This window comes from Lepus europaeus, chromosome 3 (assembly GCF_033115175.1).
Source record: "Lepus europaeus isolate LE1 chromosome 3, mLepTim1.pri, whole genome shotgun sequence".
Taxonomy (NCBI): domain Eukaryota; kingdom Metazoa; phylum Chordata; class Mammalia; order Lagomorpha; family Leporidae; genus Lepus; species Lepus europaeus.
The window spans coordinates 30,395,238-30,417,142 of NC_084829.1; the positions used below are offsets into that span (position 1 = coordinate 30,395,238).

The following is a 21,905-nucleotide window of genomic DNA, read 5'->3' on the forward strand; positions in this document are numbered from 1 at the left end:
TTTCCAGGACTTTTTGAAGTGTCTTTGTGTTTGTATGTATATGGTTTAATTTTTTTTTTAATTTATTTATTCCTTTATTTGAGGGTCAGACTTAGCTGAAGCCACAAGCCAGGAAGTCATTCTGGATCCTCCAAATGGGTATCAGAGACCCCACTACTTGAAACATCACCTGCTGCCAGGAGTGCACACTGGCAAGAAACTAGACTGGGGCCTGGAGCAGGACTCAAACCTGAGCACTTGGATATGGGGGATGTGGACGTCTTAACCTCTAGGCCAGGTGCCTGTCCCTGGTTTTTCAAATGAGCTATGCAGTACATGTTAAATCTTGTTTTTTTCAATTTGAACCAAAAATTTGCAAGAAGTACAAATACATAGCTCGGGCACAATATAAAACATTCAAGATCTGACTGTGGGAAATCAGTATTCTATCTGCTGGTTTCCTCCCCACATGCCTTGCAGCCAGCACGGGCTGTGCCAAGGCCAAAGAGGAGCCAGGAACTCAATTCAGGTCTCCACACTGCTGCCTTCCAGCAGCTGCATTAGCAAGAAGCTGGAGGCAAGCACTGAACCCAGGCACTCCGATGAGAGACGTGGGTATCTTAACCGGTGGTTCAACCACTAAGCCAAAAACCCTCTCGCTCCTTTGTTTACATGGTGATCCAGAGACAGTTATCTTGTAATTGTGTGCCCCACATGCATTCAGAGACCTTAATGTACATTGTGCGCCCCCCCCCCCCCATCCCCCTTTCCACAGCAACTTAACACAGGCAGGGAGTCTTTCCCCACTGTACGTGGAAACTGGCTGCCAATCTGACTTTCCTAACCCACTACTGAAATCTCAAACAGATTGTTCTTGTTTCAGTCCTACTTTAAGCCTCTCTGGCCCACAACACTGGATGAAGTAAGAGGTTTTTTTGTTTTTTTTTTTTTTTTCGAAGAATTATTTTAATTTGCTTGATTACAAAACAAGGTAGAGAGAGAGAGTTTCACTGGTTCACTCCCGAATGACCACAACTGCCAGAGCTGTGCTGATCTGAAGCCAGGAGCTGCTTCTGGGTCTCCCACGTGGGTGCAGGGGCCCAAGGACTTGGGCCATCTTCCACTGCTTTCCCAGGCCATAGCAGAGAGCTGGAACGAAAGCGGAGCAGCCGGGACTAGAATCGGCGCTCATATGGGATGTCGATGCTGCCAGCTGAGGTTTTACCCCCTGCACCACAGCGCCGGCCCCCACGGTTTCTCAGCAAAGCACACAAGGCCTTCTAAGGAACCACTACTAACCTGTCAGTTTTCACCATGCCCTACCTACCTCCCGTCCCGGCAGTACAAAACTGCATTTGCTTCCGCACACATTTAAGACTTTGTAAATTGCTCTCTGACGCAAAAAGAAAAGTTTGTTCTGCTGGTTCTTGCTTTACCATTTGTTTTGCTGAGAAACTTGCGCTTAATTTTTATAAAATGACCTATACCGTAACTTAAACTTTGCTTTAAACCTAGTCATCATCCCAGAGAATGACAGTATATAAATCCAGTTTCACTGGTGAGTTGCGGAGCTCGCCTGTCTCCCCTCTAGGCGGGGGCTAAAAAGCAGGATCTGGGCGTCTTGCGCACCGCAGCCTCAAAGCCTGGCACACTCCCCAGCCGAAGGTGCACGAAGTGTCCTGCTCAAATAGCACAGGGAGCGAACCCAGGCGGCTTGCTCCTTACCCAGTTCCTCCCACGGCGCCCAGGGCCCGTTTCTCTTTAGGGAAGAAAGCCGACAGAGGGTCGAGCCTATCGCCCTGTTTCCCCGCCTTGCCGCCCACCCAGGGTCACGGCTACAGGACGGCGTAAGTTGGTGCAGCGCCCACCTCCCCGACGCGCTACTACGTCCGCAGAATCACACCGGATCCTACCCTCCCTCTTCACCGCCGGTGGGAGCGCGTCTGCCACCCAGGGCCAGCCCCTCCTCCCTTACCCGCAGTGACGCCCCTTCCACTAAATTTGGTCTCCGGAGGGCGGCGCCTGCGCGCTTCCGTATTACGGCGGAACTAATCAGTCGACGCCTGCGCTTTGACGCATCTGGTGCAGGGAAGGGAAAGGGAGGGGGACTGCAGATGCGTCACACCCGGAAGCAGAGAGCCGGAAGTGGGGTTGGACAGGTTATCCCCAGGGGTGGGGAAGCGGAGGCCCAGGAGGAGGGGGAAAAAAGGCGGAGGATCCGGGCTACTACTCTGAATCGGACACCGGTTCTCTTAGATCTGAGACACAGAAAAAGGGAGAGGCGTCTCCTTCCCCTTCCCTCCTCCCTCTCAGCCGTAGCCATGGCCGAGGCAGGGGCCGGGCTGAGTGAGACCGTCACTGAGACAACGGTTACCGTGACAACCGAGCCCGTGAGAAAGGAGGGGGCGGCGCTGCCTAGGGGTCTGGGAGACCCGGGGAGGGAGGAGGGCACGGGGCCTCGGAGAGCTGCGGAGGGAGTGGGCCTGTGGACCTGGGGGTGCGGGGATGAACGTCGGGTTAGGAGGACCACAGGGTACTGGAGATACTGGGAGTGGCGGAGGTGCTTACGGCTGGTCCAGGGACAAGCAGCAGGAAGTTAGACGGTGCTGTTGGGGCGGTACTGGGTAGAAGTAGTGAAAGAATGGAATGGAGGACTAGGGCAAGGAAGGTGCTGAGAGGAAAGGCTGTGTACTCGGTGTGGTTGGAGAGAGCGCTAGGGGACTCGGACCAGAAGCACACTTACCAGTAAATGCTGAGTGGATGAGTGTGAAGGGAAGTGAAGGGGGCGAAGAAACAAGAAAAAGAGACGGGATTGTGTTTTGAGAAATCAGAAAGAGGAGATGGAAAAACAAATTGCGTTTTGGTACAAACAGGCGAAGTGGCTTTCCAAGAGAGAATGTTGCGTTGAACTTAATAACGTCTGGGTTAAGGGAGTTTAGGAACTGGTAGTTCAGCAGTAGTCACTACCAGAGATGCCAGGATGCTAGGAAATAGGTGGATGAAAGGTAGTGCAGCCTGAGCTTAAGGACGGGAGAGATAAGAATGTAGGTCCTTCTATAATGAGAAAAATAAGGGTCCAGAAAAAGAGAGGGAGAGCAGAGATTAGGCACTGAGACGATAATTTTCATGTATTAATACCACCAGGGATGTTTTGGGGAGGAAGACAAGCAGCAAGGATTCTACTTTTCTTTGAAGATTTGCTGGGACCTTCCCTAGATTAGGAACTGTGTGTCTGTGTGCAAATAATCCTCAGGAATAGGAAATAGCACTTACTCCTCAAGGGACTTCGTGAGGTCACAGGCCTGTTCTGTCCAGACCCATGCTATTTGGTCTTCTTCCAGCACTCAGCTCCTCTGCTTCTGTGTCTGTGGTACTGATTGAGCTAGGGAAGAGAGGAGGGGAGTGGGAAGGGGAAGGGTCAGGAGGAGCTAGATAGGTATGCCCATCCCTCTTAACCTTCTAGGAGAACCGGAGCCTAACCATCAAACTTCGGAAACGGAAGCCAGAGAAGAAGGTGGAATGGACAAGTGACACTGTGGACAACGAACATATGGGACGCCGCTCATCAAAATGTAAGTAGTTGTGGGCCCACAGTAGCCATGGGATCTTTTTATTTTTTTAAATATGTATTTATTTAAAAGAGAGAGAGATTCTTCCATCTGCTGGTTCACACCCCAAACAGCCACAACTGCCAGGGCTGGGCCGGGCCATCCAGGAACCTGGAACTCCATCCAGGTCTCCCACATGGGTAGCAGAGGTCCAAGTTACTTGGACCATCTTCCGCTCCTTTCTCAGGCACATTAGCAGAGAGCTGGATCAGAAGTAGAGCAACCAGGACTAGAACTGGTGCTCATATGGGTTGCTGGTGTCGCAGGTGGAGGCTTAATCCACTGCATCACAAGGCCAGCCCCAAGCCATGGAATTCTCGCATTTCCTGGCCTTGCAGAAGCCCTCAGATGGTCATAGTCCTTTCACTTTCTTGGTGGTTCTCTGGCATCAGGAAAAGGAAGTTAAAGAGAAAGATGTAGGAGGGGCTAGAACTGGGATGTGCCAAGGCCTAAAGGCAAGAGGTACCAGAGATTAGAGAAGTGGGATTTTGGACAGTGGGTTCAGGTGCTTGAGTACCAGGGAGCAGGCCTGGAGAGGCTGGATCCTGGAAGGTAGGGGAAGACAGTGAAGTTGCTACTTCCACTGAAATCCAGTGGGAACAGAATGCACTATACATTTTACTCTTTCTCCTTTTTAACTGGACTCCTCCTTCCTCATTCAGGCTGCTGTATTTATGAGAAACCTCGGGCCTTTGGTGAGAGCTCCACGGAGAGTGATGAGGAGGAAGATGAGGGCTGTGGTCATACACACTGTGTGCGGGGCCATCGCAGAGGACGGCGTCATGCAGCCCTGGGACCTACTCCCAGCACCCCTCCCCAGCCTCCTGACCCCTCCCAACCCCCTCCAGGGCCAATGCAGCACTAAATTCCTCTCTCCCCCACCATTCCTCTGTCTGTCTGGCCCTGAATGTGTCCACGTGGCTACTTGGGGACTAAACCCATGGTTTCATCCCTTCTCCGGCCCACTCCTTCCCTCTTCTCTACCAGATAGAGAGAAAAGGAAGAGGAAGTGGACAGGGATCCTGGAATTCTGACTTGCTGCTATTCCAGAACCCAGGTTTCTGGGTTTCCCTCAGCCCTCCTTTCTCCTCTCGATGCCCACCCTCCTCTCTCTCCAGGGATCCAGGCATTTTGGTCCCAGTCTCCTCCCTTTGTTCTCACTGCCAAACTGCCTGTCCTGGGATCCAGTAATCTTGGCCCCCTGCATTCTCAACTTGAGTCCCAAATACTTAAATTGAGTTTCCAGCTGTCTTAGCTTTCACTGCCAGGGTCCCAGTCAGATTCCAGGCAATCTCACCTTAGCTATGCTTGTTAATTCTGGCTTAGAGCTCCTCTACTAAAGTATTTATGTAACCCAATTCTGTCCTTGCCTGTGGGATATGAGGTCTTGTGAGAGACCTCAGGCCTTCCAGCCCCTCCCCTCCTGCCTACACTTCATGCACTCAAGAGGAGTTAGGAGAGAGGTCTTTGTTCTTCTCACCTCTAGTGGAAAATAGCCTTGTCTTCTGTGCCCACAATTGCCATGTGATGTAGGATTTTTGACAAAGCTGGCTTGAGACAGGTCAGTTAGGGCCAACTATCTCCTCAGCCTGTGGTCTTTGAGCTTCAGAGAGAGGTACAACATAGTCGCAGGGTCCCCAGTCTATGCAAGATGAGTGTGTGTCCCCTGTACTGCACTCTTGCCCCTTCCTTCCAAGGCTTTGATGTCTGCCAGCCCCAATGTCCCGCTCTCTCCACCTTCCCTGCCCCTTACTCTGGGATCTGGTCATCATTTTCCAGGCCTCTTGCCATGCACAGTTATCAGAGATCAATCAAATCCATACCACCACTGAGATCTCATTTATTGCCACAGATGTGCAAAATAAATAACCCAACATTGCAAAATGTGTTAAATACGGGCCCATTTATATGTATGGGGAGAGATGTGAGACTGTACAAGGGTGAGTCTGGGAATGTTTGGGCCATTCCCAGGTTGAGGAGCGGAGAGGTAGCACCATTGGTTCCTTTCGGTGAGTATGTGCAGGAAGAAGTTTTAGAGGCTTATTGGGAAAAGGCTGTGAGCACAGCAAGAAGTCATTTAAGGAAGGTAGACTAGAACTGGCTTGCTCAGTTCCCCACCCTAAAGGGTATTTAAGCATCAGAGAGGCCCTAGGGCCCAGCCCTGAGTCAAGCCTCTTGTCTCTTGAAGAGAAACCTCAGAGTGGACAGCACAGGGGGAAACACAAGCCTTAGAACTCTGGAGAAGGCACTGAACCCTTCTTCGGAGCTGGACAAGGCAAGAGTGGGAGTTAAATGTGTGACTAGCAAGGCCTCTGTAGTAATCACAGGCCGTTTATCATTCCTGGGAGCATAAGGGCTTCTTCCCCCAGTGCAGGTCTGGAACAGTGTAGAAGGGGAGGGCTCAACAGTGAGGAGAGATTCCCAAGAGGGAGGGAGCAGGAATGAATTCAGTTTAGGCATGGATGTGGAAAACCTGAGGCCAGTTGAGGTCTTACCTGGGTGTGGGGGGAGATAATGTGTACTGGCAGGGGTGCTTATCTGTACTCAAATGGGCCTATGGACAGGATCCCTGGAATCATTTCCACCTCCAAGATGGCTGGGTCAAACTACCAAGAGGGTTGGACGCGATGCTCAGCCTTCCGCTGGCACAATGCGGAGCGGGGCTCGGGGATCGTGGGTGCAGAACAGCGGGAAGACGCGCTCCCCTAGGGGACCGGGTGCCTGGAAGGCGAAGAGTAGGTCCAGCGAGAGGCCGTCGTAGAAAGCCACGCGGCCTCGCTCCCAGTCCAGGTCCACCCGAATGCGCCGTGGTGGGGGTCCGGCACCGCCCAGCAGGGTAGGCTCCGGTGCAGTGAGAGCCCACAGGCGGCCGCCGCGGCCTTCCACGGCCCACACGGCCCCCGCAGGGCTCAGCTTTACGCGGCCCTTGCGTTGCACCGATTCCCCGGCCGCGCCCACGGCATAGCGGCTCTCCCCATCGTCTTCGTCCTCCCCTGAAGAGTCTCTGCAGGAGGCTGCGTCTGCGGTCTCCACCTCCCAGCAGTGGCGGCCCGCCCCGAAGCCCTGCGCGCCCAGCACCGCCGGGAGCTGATCGAAGCGCGCGGGGCCATCACAGGGTGCAGGAGTCCCTGGGGGCGCCAGCCGGACGCTGCGGCGGTCGGCGGAGATGAGCAGGAGGCGGTGTGCGGTGCCAGGGTCCAGGGTCAGGTCAGCTGGGGAAGAGAAAGCAGAAAGAGAACAGTATGAGAGGGGTTTCTGAACCGGGAGAAGGGTAAGACTACTAGTGCAGGACTCCTAAGAGACCCTGCAACAGCTCAGAAGTCAGCTGCGAGACCAAAAAGGGACAAATATGAAGAGCAGGCTTGGCAAGACCCGGACCTGCGCACGATGCCCTGCTTTTGTACAGCTGGACCGGGAGAAGAATTATGCTGGCCCAGGGCACAGATGAAAGGACCATTTGGCTTGTGGGAGAAGAGTGAGTCTGATGAGAGTCTAGGGGAGGAGTGAGGACTGATACCTCAATCTGCAGCATCTAGGGTAGGGCAGGAGCTGGGTCAGCTGCAAGGGGCAGGTGAATCAGAGACTGATACTTGATACTGGAACCCCAAGCAACAGCAGGGAGGGACCAAAGCAGGAATCCAAGGCATCCTGAGAAACCAGCCCACCCACTCACAGGAACAGGTATGGGTGGACAGGTCTATTTCTATAGGGGTTGTCCAGCAGAGAGAAGTTGGTGACAGTCAAAGGGGCCAGAAAGGACCATTGGCCTTGTATGTACAGAGTGCTTTGAAGGAAGACTTCTAGATTGGGGGTTCTAGAATCAATCTGGATTAGATAGGATGATGGGTGACCAAGAGGGTAGAATATCTTCTCTAGGCAGTTTAGAGAGGCACTGAGGGCAACCTTGGGAGTGAGCAGGGAAAGCGGGGCAGGGAGGGTGGTGGGTTCCAGGGACCCTTCTGGAGAGGAGTGGTGGGGGTTGGTGAAGGCAGAGATTCCTGGGAGGCAGCTAACCTCCAGGTCTGAGCGTAGGATAAAGAAAGAGGTCTGAACATGGCTGGAATGTGAGGATTCCAGACTGGGCATTGTTATGGGTTAAATTGTGTCACTTCACACACACGCACACACATGCACACACATACACACACAGATGTGTTGAAGTCTTCAATACCTCAGACTTGGTCTTATTTGGAAAAAGGGTCTTTACAGAAGTACTAAAAAGTTAAAAAAAAAAAAAGTAAAAAAAGTTAAAATGAGGTCATCAGGGTGGGCCCTAAGCTAGTATGACCACCATCTTATCAAAAGAGGAAATGCTGACCCACGTAGTAATGCACATAGAGGGAAAACAGTTTGAAGGCCAGGTATAAGCAAAAAGCTGGGGGAGGCGTGAAACAGATTTTCCGTGGCTGACACCCAGATTTCAGACTCCTACCTCCAGAACCTCCAGATAATACATGTGTTGTTGAAGCTACCCTGGCTTGTGCCGCTCTGTTACAGCAGTCCTAGGAAGCTAACACAGATGGAACACGAGGGGAACTAACAAGGAGCAAGCCTAACAGACTTTCACTCACCAGCCAGCCTATGCAGCATGTTTTTGGCCACTGGGTAATCTTCAGGGAGCTCTTCTTCTGAGCTTGATGACTTGGGTGTTCGGACATCAAATCTGGACAGATGAGAGAGAAGGGTCAGTACATAAACAGGCAGTGCTCTGCTCTCTGATACCAATGCCCCCACCCCTGCCCTACTCACATCCTGGGGTAGGAAGAGGTGAGACCACACACCAGAAAACCCGCTTGAAAGGACAGAGAAGTGTGCCCAGTGGGAAGGTGATGACTATAGTGGCTGGTCATGGGGTGAAAAAAGTGGAACTCACCGTCTCCATGTCTTCCTCACCTCCTGGGGTGGGCAAAAAACAAGCAAACAAACACGGATGTGAGCTCAGGCTTCCTGGTATGGGGCCACCTCCCCCGTCCTCTTTGATGGTGTCCTCCCTGCCCCCACACAGCAGCTTACCTCTTCTCTTGCGCCCCTCCCCTGCCCCTTTCATAACTTCCTCATTCCCCTCACTCCACCTCCACTATCCACTTCTTCCACTCTCCTTTCTCCAAAGATTATCAGTTCCTTTCCCCTAGCGCCATCCACATCTGTTTCTTGTTCCCAGAGTCCTTGCCTTCCTCCCTGCTTGCCCAGCCCCATCTTGCCTCCTTCAATGGCCCCTTCCTTATCCACCTTCTGAGTGCATCCAATCATCTGTCCCCCTACCTCCATCACACAGACCAAACACACGCTCAAAGCCCAAGCACTAAGAGCTGGCATATAAAAGCCTTACAATAAAGCTGCTTCCCCTGTTGTCATAAAAGCCCAGTGGCGTTTATTGGGTCCTTTGTTTTGTGTCTCTACCCTTGCCAAGGGCGGCAGCTGGACTTGGATGCGTGCCAAGGGGCTCAACAGATCCGAGTGGAGCCACGGGGACCAGGAGAGGGCGCTGGAGGCTTCCCCTCCACGGACCGGGACCGTGGACCCCTCTGCTCGGCTGTCCCGAAGTCGGCTGGAGCTGGCCAGCATGGTGGGGAGGGGGAGGGCGGAGGAAGGGCAGTTTGCCTAATTATGCCAACTACATCCAGACTAATTAGGTCTATGAAGACTTCAAAGGACGGAAGCCAGACCCAAGCCCGGCTAGGCTGCTGGTGGAGAACTCGGTCGGGCGTCCCTAACGCCTGGGAGTCTGACAAGGGAACAGGGTTGGTTGGTGGTCAGGGAGACGGGGCCCAGGAGGGGCAGGAGAGGTGGGCGGGTGATAAGGCTGGGATGTGGCGAGGAGCCAGGGGACTCAATGGCTGGAGGCCTGGACCTCGCTGCCACCTGTCGCCGCCCCTGCCCCGGGACCTGGGAGGAGCCGAGAACAAACAACAACAGCAACTCAGCTGGGCTGGGGCCCGAGTCCCGGCCCCAGGGCCACGACGCTGTGGGGGTGTCCGGATCTGCTCCCCTCTTCCTCCCTCCTTCCTCAACCTCCACTCCAGCCTTGTCCCCGCCCTCCCCAAGCCGTCTGCTCCCCGCGCTCTGCGCTGGTTCGGACCTCCCCGCCGCCCCCCACCCACCCCTGCCCACCTCCGCCCTCGGCCGCCGCCAGCCCTCGGTCCCCCTGGGTGCCCGATGGCCGCCCCGCCCCTACTCGCGCCGTTCCCTCGCTCTCCACGGGGGCACCCAGGGGTCTCCGGGTGCCAACCGCCGCCCCAACCCGCCTGTGCCTCCTGAACCGTCTCTCAACAGCTCCTCTCACAAGACTCGGGCTCCCGTCCAGCCTCCTCCCTTCTGGACCAGGTGTCAGCTGCTTCCCCCGGTAGCGCCTCTCCTCTGGAGGACCCAGAGCCAGCCCCGGCCGCTCCATCACGACAGCCCTTGCTTGACCGTCCACCGCGGGAAACGCCACGAATCCCCCTTTCCACCAGTCGCTCGCGACCCGCACGGCGCACCCCCGCCTCACCTCTCCCTGCGGGTCCAGGCAACCCATGGTGGGGATGCGGCCCCCTCGGCGTCTCCCCACGCGGGCCCCGGGCTCGGCCAGCTTCTCCCGCAGCCCGCGGCTGATCCGCACCTCCACCGCCAGCCGCACGTTGGACCTCAGGCTGCGGCGGGGGCAGGGCAGGCCGCAGCAGGGGCAGGCAGTGGGGGGCGCCTCGGTGCCAGCTGCCGGCGGGCTGCCCCAGCGACGGGCCAGGCACGCGCGGCAGAAGCTGTGCTCGCACGCCAGCAGCACCGGGTCCTCGAAGGGGCCCCCGCACAGCGGACACGTCGCCAGCTGCTCCAGACGCTCCACCAGCCCCGGGCCCAGCTCAGGCGCCTCCATGGGGAGCCCGGGTCTGGGCGCCAACCCCTGCGCGACCTCCGCAACCGCCTTGGAGCACGCACAGCCCCTGCCGCTTGCTGACTCGGGCTGCCTCTTTCCGTCTCCCGCATTAACTTTCCGCCGCTTCTCGGCCCCTCTCCGGGGATTGCCTCTCTTTTCAAACAGAGTCTCGGTCCTGGCGAATCTCCCCACCACGTCAGGCTTTATAGGGAGGAGGCGGATCCCGCGGCAGGTAAACATCAGGCCTTGCGTAACACCTCATCTGGTTCTCCCGCTTCGCCGGCTGGGCTTGGGGCAGGGAGCCCAGAATGCAGCACCTAGTCGGGGCGGTCACTAGGGGGCGGGGGCTCTGGGCGGGGTGGGGGGCGTAATGCAGCTGTGAGTGGGGAGGGTAGATCCCTGTCAACCCCCCCAAGAGCCGAATTTCACCTGCCCCTCGACCTGTGTGTGCCAGTGGGCAGGGCGCCCAGGCTCCTTCCCGGCGTGTGCGCCCGCATCGCCAGGGCGTGACTCATCCCAGGTGGCTGGCACGCCTACACCTGGGGGCTGGGGGCCGGAAGCTCAGATGTTGGTGTGTGTGGCTTTGGCAAGCCTCTGAGTGTTGGTGTGCGGCTATCATGCTGGCGCCTCTCTCTGTTCCATCTTCTTGCCTTACCTATTAAGGGCTTAAGGACACTCCAAAGTCTTGGCAAAGGCGGCGGGGAGCAGGAGCTCACACTCCTGCCCCGAGGAGCTGACACAGGGCTCTCTCTGCGCTGCCTCTGACTGCCTCCCAGGGCCTCTTCTTACTTGGCTGTCTTTCTGGCTCTTTCTATCTCTCTCTGTGTTTTTCTTCTTTCCTTCCTTCCTTCCTTCCTTCCTTCCTTCCTTTTTAAGATTTATTTATTTATTTGAAAGAATAACACAGAGAGAAGGAGAGGCAGAGAGGTAGAGAAGTTTTCCATCTGCTGGTTCACTTGGAGCTGCGCCCATCTGAAGCCAGGAGAAAGGAGCTTCCTCTGGGTTTCCCACATGGGTGCAGGGGCCCAAAGACATGGGCCATCTTCTACTGCTTTCCCAGGCCATAATAGAGAGCTGGATTGGAAGTGGAGCAGCTGGGACTCGAATGGGATGCCAGCACTGCAGGCAGCGGCCTTACCGGCTACGCCACAGTGCTGGCCCCATCTGTGCTTTTATTTCCATGTCTCTCTTGCTCTCCTTCCTTGGAATCTGCCCAAGGATCATCTATGTCAAATCTCTTAGCTCACTGAGGCCCAGAGAAAATGGACTGCTAGGGTCACACAGCAAGGGAACAGCCAAAATTGGGGCCACCACACTCAGACCTTCTGACCTGTGCCTCAGCTCCAACCCAACTCTGCCTTTTTTTTTTGTTTGGTCTAGAAGTCCCTTCTGCTTTCTGATTTTTTTTTTTTTCAATATTCCCTGATCTCCCCCCCCCCCCATGTCCTTCTCTACATCTCTGAAATAATCCCTCCTTGGGGCCACTACTGTGGCCTAGTGGGCTAAGCCTCCCTCTGTGGCACCAGCATCCCATAGGGGAACCTGTTCGAGTCCCAGCAACTCCACTTCCAATCCTGCTCTCTGCTATGGCCTGGGAAAGCAGTAGAAGATGGCCCAAGTGCTTGGGCCCCTGCACCCACATGGGAGACCTGGAAGAACCTCCTGGCTCCTGGTTTCTGATTGGCCCAGCTCCAGCTGTTGTGGCCATCTAGGGAGTAAACCAGTGGATGAAAGACCTTTTTCTCTATCCCTCTCTCTCTGTAACTCTGCATGTCAAAGAAATAAACAAAATGTCAACAACATCAACAAAAAAAGATTCTTCCTTCACCCTCCTCTTCCCTCCTTTCCTCTTCTCCTTCCTGCTCTTCCTAGCTCCTCTGCCTCTTTGATGCCAGGCCTTTTCCATCTGGATATCCTTGAGACATCATGAGTGAGGAAATATTGAAGTTCGCACACATCATTGTACGACATGCGTGTGTGTTCATTGACATCCCAGTGCCCAAATGTGCCCAAGCTCTTAGACAGATGTACTCATACTGTAATGCAATTATGATGGCTAGATCTGAGTCATCCATACACATTGGAATCATTAGGAGGGTACACCTTGTTATTTAGAGGCAGATGGACATGCTTACAGAAAATATGTGAAGAGCCACTCTGTCATTAGTTTTATTGTCAATAAGAACAACAATGCAACAGTACCGAGTTGTTATGGGGCAGCAGTACTTTATTAGGCACCCCTTCCAGGCACCCTTCTTCCTCCTCCTCCATACTTATTAGGGAGATACTCTAATACAAACCCTGATAAACAAACCCACACAAACAACCCAGGTACATTCATTTTAGGACACACCTCCCAGCTCAGTGCTCCTAAAATGAAAGCAAATAAAATACCCAAGCAACAGACAATTGATACAATCAAAAGCTGTTTTTGTGAAGGATGCACTTTTATACTATAATGGGCAAAATAATGGATACCACATTCAAGTTCCTGAAATCTGTGAATACATTAACTTATTTGGCAAAGGATAATTAAGTTTGCAGGTAAAATTAAACTTGCTAATCAGTTGACCTTCAAGTATGGAGATGATTCCAGCTTATCTAGGTGGGTCCAATGAAATCACAGGGATCCTTCACTTCGAAGGAGCCGAGCAGAAGAGAAGTAGAGAGACGGCAGCAGGAGGAGTGCTCAGCCTGATGCTGCTGGCTTTGAGGATTGAGATGGGTTCTGTGAGCCAACGAAGAGAGTGGCTTCTAGAACCTGCAAAAGGCACAGGAATGGAGTCTCCACTAAAGCATCCAGAAAGAGCTGAGCCCTGCTCACACTTTGATTTTACCCCAGTAAGATCCTTCTCAGACTTCTAAGTTGCAGTATTATAAGATAATACATGTGTTACGTGCAAGCTACTAAATATATGGTAATTTGTTCCAGCAGCAACAGGAAACTAAATGCACATGTGTGTCCTTTCTTCCTCAGTCTCAGGCCCTGTGGGTCTGTCTGGTTTTTACACCTCTTAATTTGTCTGGATTTTGCTGTCTCTCTCAGCTCTTTGTCTCATTTCCTTTGGATTGGTTCATTTCCTTGATTCCATCACCACTTCCACGGCCACTCAGACAACGAGTTCTTTAAGTATCTCTGCCCAGAGTACTGCGGAAATGCCTCTAGGTCTCTTCAGAAACTTTGTACTCATGGTCACAAATGCAAGTGCGTTGACACAAACGCAACTGCATTGACACAGCCTTCAGGGACTTTGCAGTAATTCATGGCTTTGACTACACTTTAGAACCCTCTGGGGAACTTAATCGCCTGATGCCCAGATGACACCTCAGACCAATTAAACAGAATCTCTGCGGATGGGTCCCAGGTATCAGTGGTGTTAAAAGCTCTCCAAGGTGGCTACAATATTTAACCAAGGGAGGAATCACTGTCTTGCATAATGGCATGTGCAGGTGAACCTGCCCCTTCCAGTCCCTTCCTTATGTTCTAGTTGCAGTGTCTTTTTTTTTTTTTAAAAGATTTATTTATTTTATTTGAAAGAGTTACAGAGAGGCAGGGAGAGAGAGAGAGAGAGAGAGAGAGAGAGAGAGAGAGAGAGAGAGAAAGAAGCCTTCCATCTGCTGGTTCACTCCCCAGGTGGCCACAATGGCCAGAGCTGTGCCAATCTGAAGGCAGGAGCCAGGAGATTCTTCCAGGTCTCCCATGTGAGTGCAAGGGTCCAAGAACTTGGGCCATCTTCTACTGCCTCCTCAGGCCACAGCAAAGAGCTAAATCAGAAGTGGAGCTGCTAGGACTCGAACTGGCGTCCATATGGGATGCCAGCACTGCAGGCAGAGGCTTTACCCACTATGCCACAGCCCTGGCCCCAGCTGCGGTGTCTTGATTTCTGTACAAGCATGCCAAGGTTGGTTTTGCTGCACAGACTTTGCACTCACTGTTCCTTCTGTTTGGGCCCCTCTTTCCCCAGAGTTTCACATGGCTCTCCCCATCTTCTTATTCAGGTCTCATTCCAAAGGTAACATATTCAGATGTCTTTTTTTAAAGATGTATTTTGTCTATTTGAAAGACAGAGTTACAGAGAGAGGTAGAGACAGAGAGAAAGGTCTTCTATCTGCTGGTTCACTCCCCAGATGGCCGCAATGGCCGGAGCTGCGCGGATCCAAAGCCAGGAGCCAGGAGCTTTTTCTGGGTCTCCCATGTGGGTGCAGGGGCCCAAGGACTTGTGCCATCTTCCACTGCTTTCCCAGGCCGTAGCAGAGAGCTGGATTGGAAGAGGAGAAGCCAGGCCGGCGCCGTGGCTCAACAGGCTAATTCTCCACCTTGCGGCGCCGGCACACGGGGTTCTAGTCCCGGTCGGGGCACCGGTTCTGTCCCGGTTGCCCTTCTTCCAGGCCAGCTCTCTGCTGTGGCCCAGGAGTGCAGTGGAGGATGGCCCAAGTGCTTGGGCCCTGCACCCACATGGGAGACCAGGAGAAGCACCTGGCTCCTGCCTTCAGATCAGTGTGGTGCACCAGCCGCAGCGCGCTGGCCGCGGTGGCCATTGGAGGGTGAACCAACGGCAAAAGGAGACCTTTCTCTCTGTCTCTCTCACTGTCCACTCTGCCTGTCAAAAAAAAGATAAAAAAAAAAAAAAAAAGGAAGAGGAGCAGCCAGGACTAGAACTGGCGCCCATATGGGATGCTGGCGCTTCAGGCCAGGGCTTTAACCTGCTGCCCCACAGCGTCAGCCCTCAGATATCTTCTTTTATATGTTGTAGCTCAAGTAGTTTTCCTCAAAGGTATTCAGTATCTCTTTACTCAGACTTTGTAGTATTGATCACTGTCCACAGTAATCTCTTCATCTGTTTTTGATTTGTTTCTATTCTACAGAAAATAAGTAATATCAGAATAGGAACCTAGCTCCCATGTTCACTGCTGCTTTCCCTACACCTGGAATGGTACCTGTCTCAATAAATCTATAGCCATTGGTTGAATTACTCATCAGTGATGAGGCAAAGTGAAAGGATCTTTTGACTGACTCTACATATACCTTCCAAATGTCGGACAAAGACATTCTTATCCTTTTCAATCAATAGCCATTCCTCACTGGCAGGTACCAGGCATGGTGCTGGGGAATGCTCATGTAGTTTGATACATGGTGCTCAGTCTGGCTTAAGAAGATCTTGGCTAGTTGTCATTTGCCTCCTGTAATCAGAAGATGAGGATTCCTGTTAATAATGCTGCAGTTCAGTCTTTACACCCTGTTCCAAGACACCAGCAAGGGAAAAGGCATTTGGAGACAGACCCTGCCAGGAAAAAGCTCACATCTCAAGACCTTCTCCTCCCTCTGAAGAATCCCTAACAACTCAACACTTGATCCCATAATCCCCCCTTCAGTTCATCTTATCTCCAGAGAGCCAGAAGGGTGGAGATGATTGTGTGTGTGTGTGTGTGTGCGCGTGCTTTGCATTGCTTGCTCCAGTTGTCCATGACTGCATCTTGACTCTGTTAGTAGCCCCATCTTCTCCTTCCACCCATTCCACCTCCTTTGTGGATGCTTGATAGTGGTGGTGTAGAATGCTACTGCTTTATACCCAGCTATACTCACTAACACACTTTAGAGGTGGGACAGGCTTTGGTCCACTCCTTCCTTTCTTTCCTTTTATTCTTTTCCTCCCTTTCCTTCTGTTTACTCTCCAGTGCAATGTCTCCATCCTTTTAGTCTACAAGTCATTAAGAGCATTCCAGGGGGGAGAGATAGGTATGAGAGGTGTTTGGGAGACTGATGACATGAGATCATGGTCTTTGCCCTTAGAGAACGTGAAAGACAGATAAGTGTATCCATCACCAAACAGAATCTATCATTACTGAATTAGAATGTGTAATAAGTCAGATAAGATATATCCATCATTAACCCAAATCTGTCATTATAAAATTATAAAGGTGTGCAGAGGGAAGTCTGTGTTGAAGATTCTGTTGACAGATTGGAGGGCAGGTGTGAATGGTTTCAGAAAGGCTTCCTGGCAGAAGTGACCGTAACTGAGAGAGGGCTGGGTTGAGTGGGAGAGAAGTGAAAAACCTCTGAATAAGAATGTGAAACTGGGGCCAGTGTTGTGGCTCAGCAGGTTAAGCTGACGCCTGTGACACTAGCATCCTGTATGAGTGCCAGTTCCAGTCCTGGCTGCTCCACACTTCCGACCCAGCTCCCTGCTAACGCACCTGTGAAAACTGTGGAAGATGGCCCAAGTGCTTGGACCCCTGCACCCATGTATCCATGAGGATAGAGTTCCAGAAGCCAACCTCAGCCATTGCAGACACTTGGGGAGTAAGCCAACAGATGCAGATCTCTCTCTTCTCTCTCCTCTTTCTGTAACTCTGCCTTTCATATTTATTAATTAATTAATTAAAAATATTTTCTTTAAAAAAAAAGAATGTGAAACATCTTTGGAGAAAAAAACTGCAAGTAGGAAAAAAATCCCAAGAGATAAGAAGCACAAATGGAGGAACCCACAATTCTTTCTTGCCTCCCAGTCACTGTTCCCTCTGCAAAGATTGTCTTCAATCTCAGTTGCTCCTACAGTGACTCATTTTTCAAAAGAGGCTGCAGCTGACAAAGTGCTTTAACGTAACTGAAATTTTCCCTCGGAGCTCTTCAGTTTTCCTTTGTGATTACCCCAAGGACTGTGGGTAAAACAGCCCTTAAGGTCCCCAATTTCAGGAGCAGTGAACTTGAGTTGGAGATAGAAGACTCAGCCAGATTAATCCAATGAATCCTGATGCTCAAAGAGAGTAAATGTGTTACAGGAATGTCACCCCCAGTGTTCATTCTTTTTATTATTATTTTTTATTTGACAGGTAGAGTTTACGGACAGAGAGAGAGAGAGAGAGAGAGAGAGAGAGAGAGAGAGAAAGGTCTTCCTTCCGTTGGCTCACCCCCAAAATGGCTGCAACAGGAGGAGTCGCGCCGATCTGAAGCCAGGAGCCAGGAGTTTCTTCCTGGTCTCCCATGTGGATGCAGGGGCCCAAGCACTTGGGCCATCCTCTGCTGCCCTCCCAGGCCACAGCAGAGAGCCAGACTGGAAGAGGAGCCACCAGGACTAGAACCCAGCGCCCATATGGGATGCCAGCACAACAGGTAGAGGATTAACCTAGTGCACCGCGGCGCCAGCCCCCCAGTGTGCATTCTGTCAGTACTGTAACAACTCTGAGGCCACGTCAGCCATTTTTCAGTGAGGACACTGCAGTTTTGGAAGGGCAAGGGATTTCTCTAGGCTCAAACAGCTGGTTAGAGGCAATGCCAAGAAAAAAATTCAAATCTCCTGCCTTCAAATTCTGTGCTCTTTCCCTTACACATCAATTCTCTTTTTTCCTGAGACTTTCACTTTTCTATTTTTGTTTCAATGGAAGTCTCCTTCTTCTCCTTTATTTATTTATTTTTAAAAGATTTATTTATTTATTTGAAAGGCAGAGTTAGAGAGAAAGAGAGAGAAAGGATCCTCCATCTGCCAGTGTACTCTCCAAATGGCTGCAACTGCTGGAGCTGGGCAACAGCTTCCTCCCGGTCTCCCATGCGGGTACAGGGGCCCAAGCACTTGGGCCATCTTCTACTGCTTTCCCAGGCCATAGTAGAGAGCTGTATCAGAAGTGGAGCAGCTGGGACTTGACCTAGTGCCATATAGGATGCTGGCACTGCAAGCAGCGGCTTTACCCACTAAGCCACAGTGCTGGCCCCTTCTGTCTCCTTTTAAATGCTTCCTTCGGGCTAGCAGTTTCTCTGAGATATCATTCTTCCTTCAGGGTCATCTGGATGTTCATTTGTTCTCTTTCCTTCTAACAACTGATCAATGTCACTGATATTTCTTTATCCATCCTTTAAAGTCTCCCTTACACACTCATTATTGTTCCTCTCTTCTCAATGTTCCCCACTTACTCCCCAGTCCCTTAGCATTCTCCCTCTAAGAGCTGTGTATCCATTCATACATTAGTTTGCTTATTCAATAGCTATTTACCAAGTATCCACTCTATGCCAAGCAGCACTTTTCCAGGCGTTAGGGATACAGTGGAGAACAAGTCAGATGTGGCCCCTTGTCCTCTGACACTGTAGATTCTACTGGGAGAGATCAACAATAAGCAAGTGAACAAATAAACTAGCAACATAATTATAGATTGTGATAGTGCTTTGAAGAATATGAAGAACATAAGAGGAATTAACTGGAGAGGCGTGCCCTGTGTTTAATAGGATGTTAGAAAAGGCTTCTCTGAGGAGGTAAACTCTCGGCTGGTCCTTGACTGATGAGGAATCTTGCAGTGAGAAGAGCTGGGGTACAGCCCTCTAGGCAATGGCAACAGCGTCCCCTGAAGTGCGAATGATCTTGGTGAAATATAAAGTGTGCTGGGAATGGCTCACCATGGGACTGGAATGCAGGACCTTAGGGACCAGGATAAGGAGGTAGGTTTTGTTCTAACACCATGAAACGCCACTGAAGAGCTATAAATGGGGGATTAACATGGTCCAGTTTGGGGCCAGCACTGTGGTACAGCAGGTTAAAGCCTAAGTCTGCAGCACTAGCATCCCATATGGACGTCAGTTTGTGTCCTAGCTGCTCCACTTCTGATCCAGCTCCCTGCTAATGCACCTGTGAAAGCAGTAGAAGATGGCCCAAGTCCTTGGGCCCTTGTACCCATATGGGAGACCCAGAAGAAGCTCCTGCTCCTGGCTTCAAATCAGCTCAGTTCTAGCCTTTGCAGCCATTTGGGGAGTGAACCAGGATGGAAGACCTCTCTCTTTGTAACTCTGTCTTTCAAATAAATAAAAATAAATCTTAAAAAAAAAAAACCATGGTCCAATGTATGGACTTTGGAATTCATTTTTTCCTAGTAGTCTTTTCTTTCCATTTCCCTTGCTAAGGCTCATGCCTCTTCACATTTCCCTGTCTGCTTCCCCGCCAGGGAGAATGGGTTTTTTCTTTCTTTCTTTCAGAAAGGTAGATTTCTTTTTTATTTTTATTTTATTTATTTGACAAATAGAACTACAGACAGTGAGACGAAGAGACAAAGAGAAAGGTCTTCCTTCCATTGGTTCACCCCCCAAATGGCAGCTACGGCTGGCGCTGCACCGATCCGAAGCCAGGAGCCAGGTGTTCCTCCTGGTCTCCCATGCAGGTGCAGGGCCCAAGACCTTGGGCCATCCTCCACTGCCCTCCCAGGCCACAGCAGAGAGCTGGACTGGAAGAGGAGCAACCAGGACTAGAATCCGGCACCCATATGGGATGCCGGCACCTCAGGCAGAGGATTAACCAAGTGAGCCGTGGCGCTGGCCCGAGAATGGATCTTTCAAATTAGCTATGACCCTGTACTGGGATCTCTAATAAGTGTTTCAGTGTAGCAAATCTGATCCCAGCATCAACCTCTATTAGAGAATTCAGAATCATAGATCTGTAGAATATCAGTGTCAGGGGTGACTTGAATAGCATGGAGTCTGACCTTTACATTATAGATAAGAAAATTGATGTCCAGAAAGGTGATCTCGCTGGTCCAAGGTAGATGGTGTGTAAGTGAGGGAATCTTTCTGATCCCTATCCCTCAGGAATGCAGGAGCAGGTTCCTTCCTGTTTCTTGGGCACCTATTTAAATGAAAAGATATTAACTGAGCATTCACAACATGTCTGGAGTTGAGGCCCAGCTTCACAAGGAATAGAAGCAGCAAATGAGAGGTCCATGCACAGGAATCCTGGGATAAGAAGGTGGGCTCAGGTAGCTGAAAGTCTGTGGCCAAGACAGATCTTGAACAAATGCATACAATCCATGATACAAAGGAGAGTACAATGTGAGAACAGTATCAGGTGACTCTCAGGACAGGAAGCTGGAACAACCATAGCTGTTGCAATCAGCAAGGAATTTAATTTGGGGAACTAGATGATAAGAAAGTCACTGAAGTGGCTGGAAGATTAGAAGTCAGATCCTAACTGAACTTCTAGCTTCAATGAGGTCAGCCACCATGGGTCAGAAATGCTGTAGCTACTGTAGCACAGTGACCCTTGTCCCAACTGTCCTACCCCATGAACTTCTTACTCAAAAAAGCTTTGTTAGAGCTTTTCCACATTCTGTGCTTCAGGAAAATGGCCTGCACCTCACTCCCACTTTTCCAGTCTTATTAGATTCATCTAATTAGAAGAATTCTGAGAAACTGAATTCTGTGCTTTACATTCTCTTTGAATAAAAGGGAAATAAAGTCAGTCCACATATCTTGGGTTACCAGATAAAATACAGGCTGCCCAGTTAAATCTGAATTTGATATGAATAACAATTTATTAGTGCAAATATCTCTCAAACAGTACCTAGGCCAAACTTACACTAGATAATTATTATTTGAATTTTTACCTGCTAACTCTCACAACCTTACACATACCCAGCACAGAGATGGACTGCAGGAGTCCTTCATTTAGCTTGGAGTTGAGGAAAGCCTCTCTGAGGAGCTGACATTTAAAGGGAGACCTGAGAGATGAAGGGAGTTCATCAGGCACAGAGACGAGAGAAGGGCATCCCAGCAGAGGTCAACTTTGGGAAGACCCCAAGACAAGAACAATTTGGACTAACTTAAGCAAAGCCAGTACATGGTGAACTGAAAGTAAAAACAATCCAAGGGGGCTGGCACTGTGGTGTAGTGGGTAAAGCCGCCACCTACAGTGCCAGCATCCCATATGGGCGCCAGTTCAAGTCCCGGCTGCTCCACTTCCAACCCAGCTCTCTGCTATGGCCTGGGAAAGCAGTGAAGGATGGCCCAAGTACTTGGGCCCCTGTACCAATGTGGGAGACCTGGAAGAAGCTCCTGACTCCTGGCTTTGGATCAGCTCAGCTCTGGCCGTTTGTGGCCATTTCAGGAATGAACCAGCAGATGGAAGACCTCTCTCTCTGCCTCTGCCTCTCCTTCTCTGTATCTCTGCCTTCCAAATAAATGAATAAATCTGTAAAAAAAAATAAAGTAAAAAGATAAAAGCAATCCAATGAGAAGACTTAGACAGGGACTGGATCAGTGGAGTCTTCAGTAGTGGAGTAAGAAGAAAGTGGAGTGGAGGAGCCCCAGGGCCGTGCTAATGGCATCCCCCAGGGTTGTGCAAGGGGGTCATCCTGCAAAGGGGAAACAATTCCAGTAATTCAGGTGACAGATGATGATCATTTGAGTGAATGGGGTCCAGTGGAGCTGGAAATGAGCAGGCTAACTTGAAGCATATTTTGTAGCTAGAGCTGACAAAATGTTAGCGTGTTCCTGAGAGACGAGGCAGAGGAAAATCAGGGATGACTTTCTAATTTCTGGTCATTATCACCACAGTCCCTGAAGCGGGAAAAGCTGTTAGTGGGCTTTTGGTGTTGGGAAGGGATCACCCAGCAGGAGGTAAGGACAAAGTGATGTCTTGCTCCATTCAAACAACAGTGCATAACCACTGCCTCTCCTCTCTGCAGAACAGTCCCTAACGTACATTAATTCTTTCTCT

At 51.1% G+C, this 21,905-nt stretch overlaps 2 protein-coding genes across 2 annotated transcripts; one reads left to right on the top strand and one right to left on the bottom strand.

The window, feature by feature from the left end:
- Positions 1 to 2,144: 2,144 nt before the first annotated feature.
- On the top strand, positions 2,145 to 5,704 carry PPP1R11 (protein phosphatase 1 regulatory inhibitor subunit 11). Its single transcript, XM_062185536.1, has 3 exons — positions 2,145 to 2,369; positions 3,443 to 3,551; positions 4,250 to 5,704. The coding sequence occupies exons 1-3, from the start codon at positions 2,301 to 2,303 to the stop codon at positions 4,450 to 4,452; spliced, it is 381 nt and encodes a 126-aa protein (XP_062041520.1). The 5' UTR covers positions 2,145 to 2,300; the 3' UTR covers positions 4,453 to 5,704.
- RNF39 (ring finger protein 39) lies at positions 5,695 to 10,594 on the bottom strand. Its single transcript, XM_062185524.1, has 4 exons — positions 10,075 to 10,594; positions 8,461 to 8,483; positions 8,159 to 8,250; positions 5,695 to 6,799 (listed from the first exon to the last, which is right to left on the bottom strand). Exons 1-4 carry the CDS (start codon positions 10,435 to 10,437, stop codon positions 6,219 to 6,221), a joined length of 1,059 nt encoding a protein of 352 aa, XP_062041508.1. The 5' UTR covers positions 10,438 to 10,594; the 3' UTR covers positions 5,695 to 6,218.
- Positions 10,595 to 21,905: the final 11,311 nt, after the last annotated feature.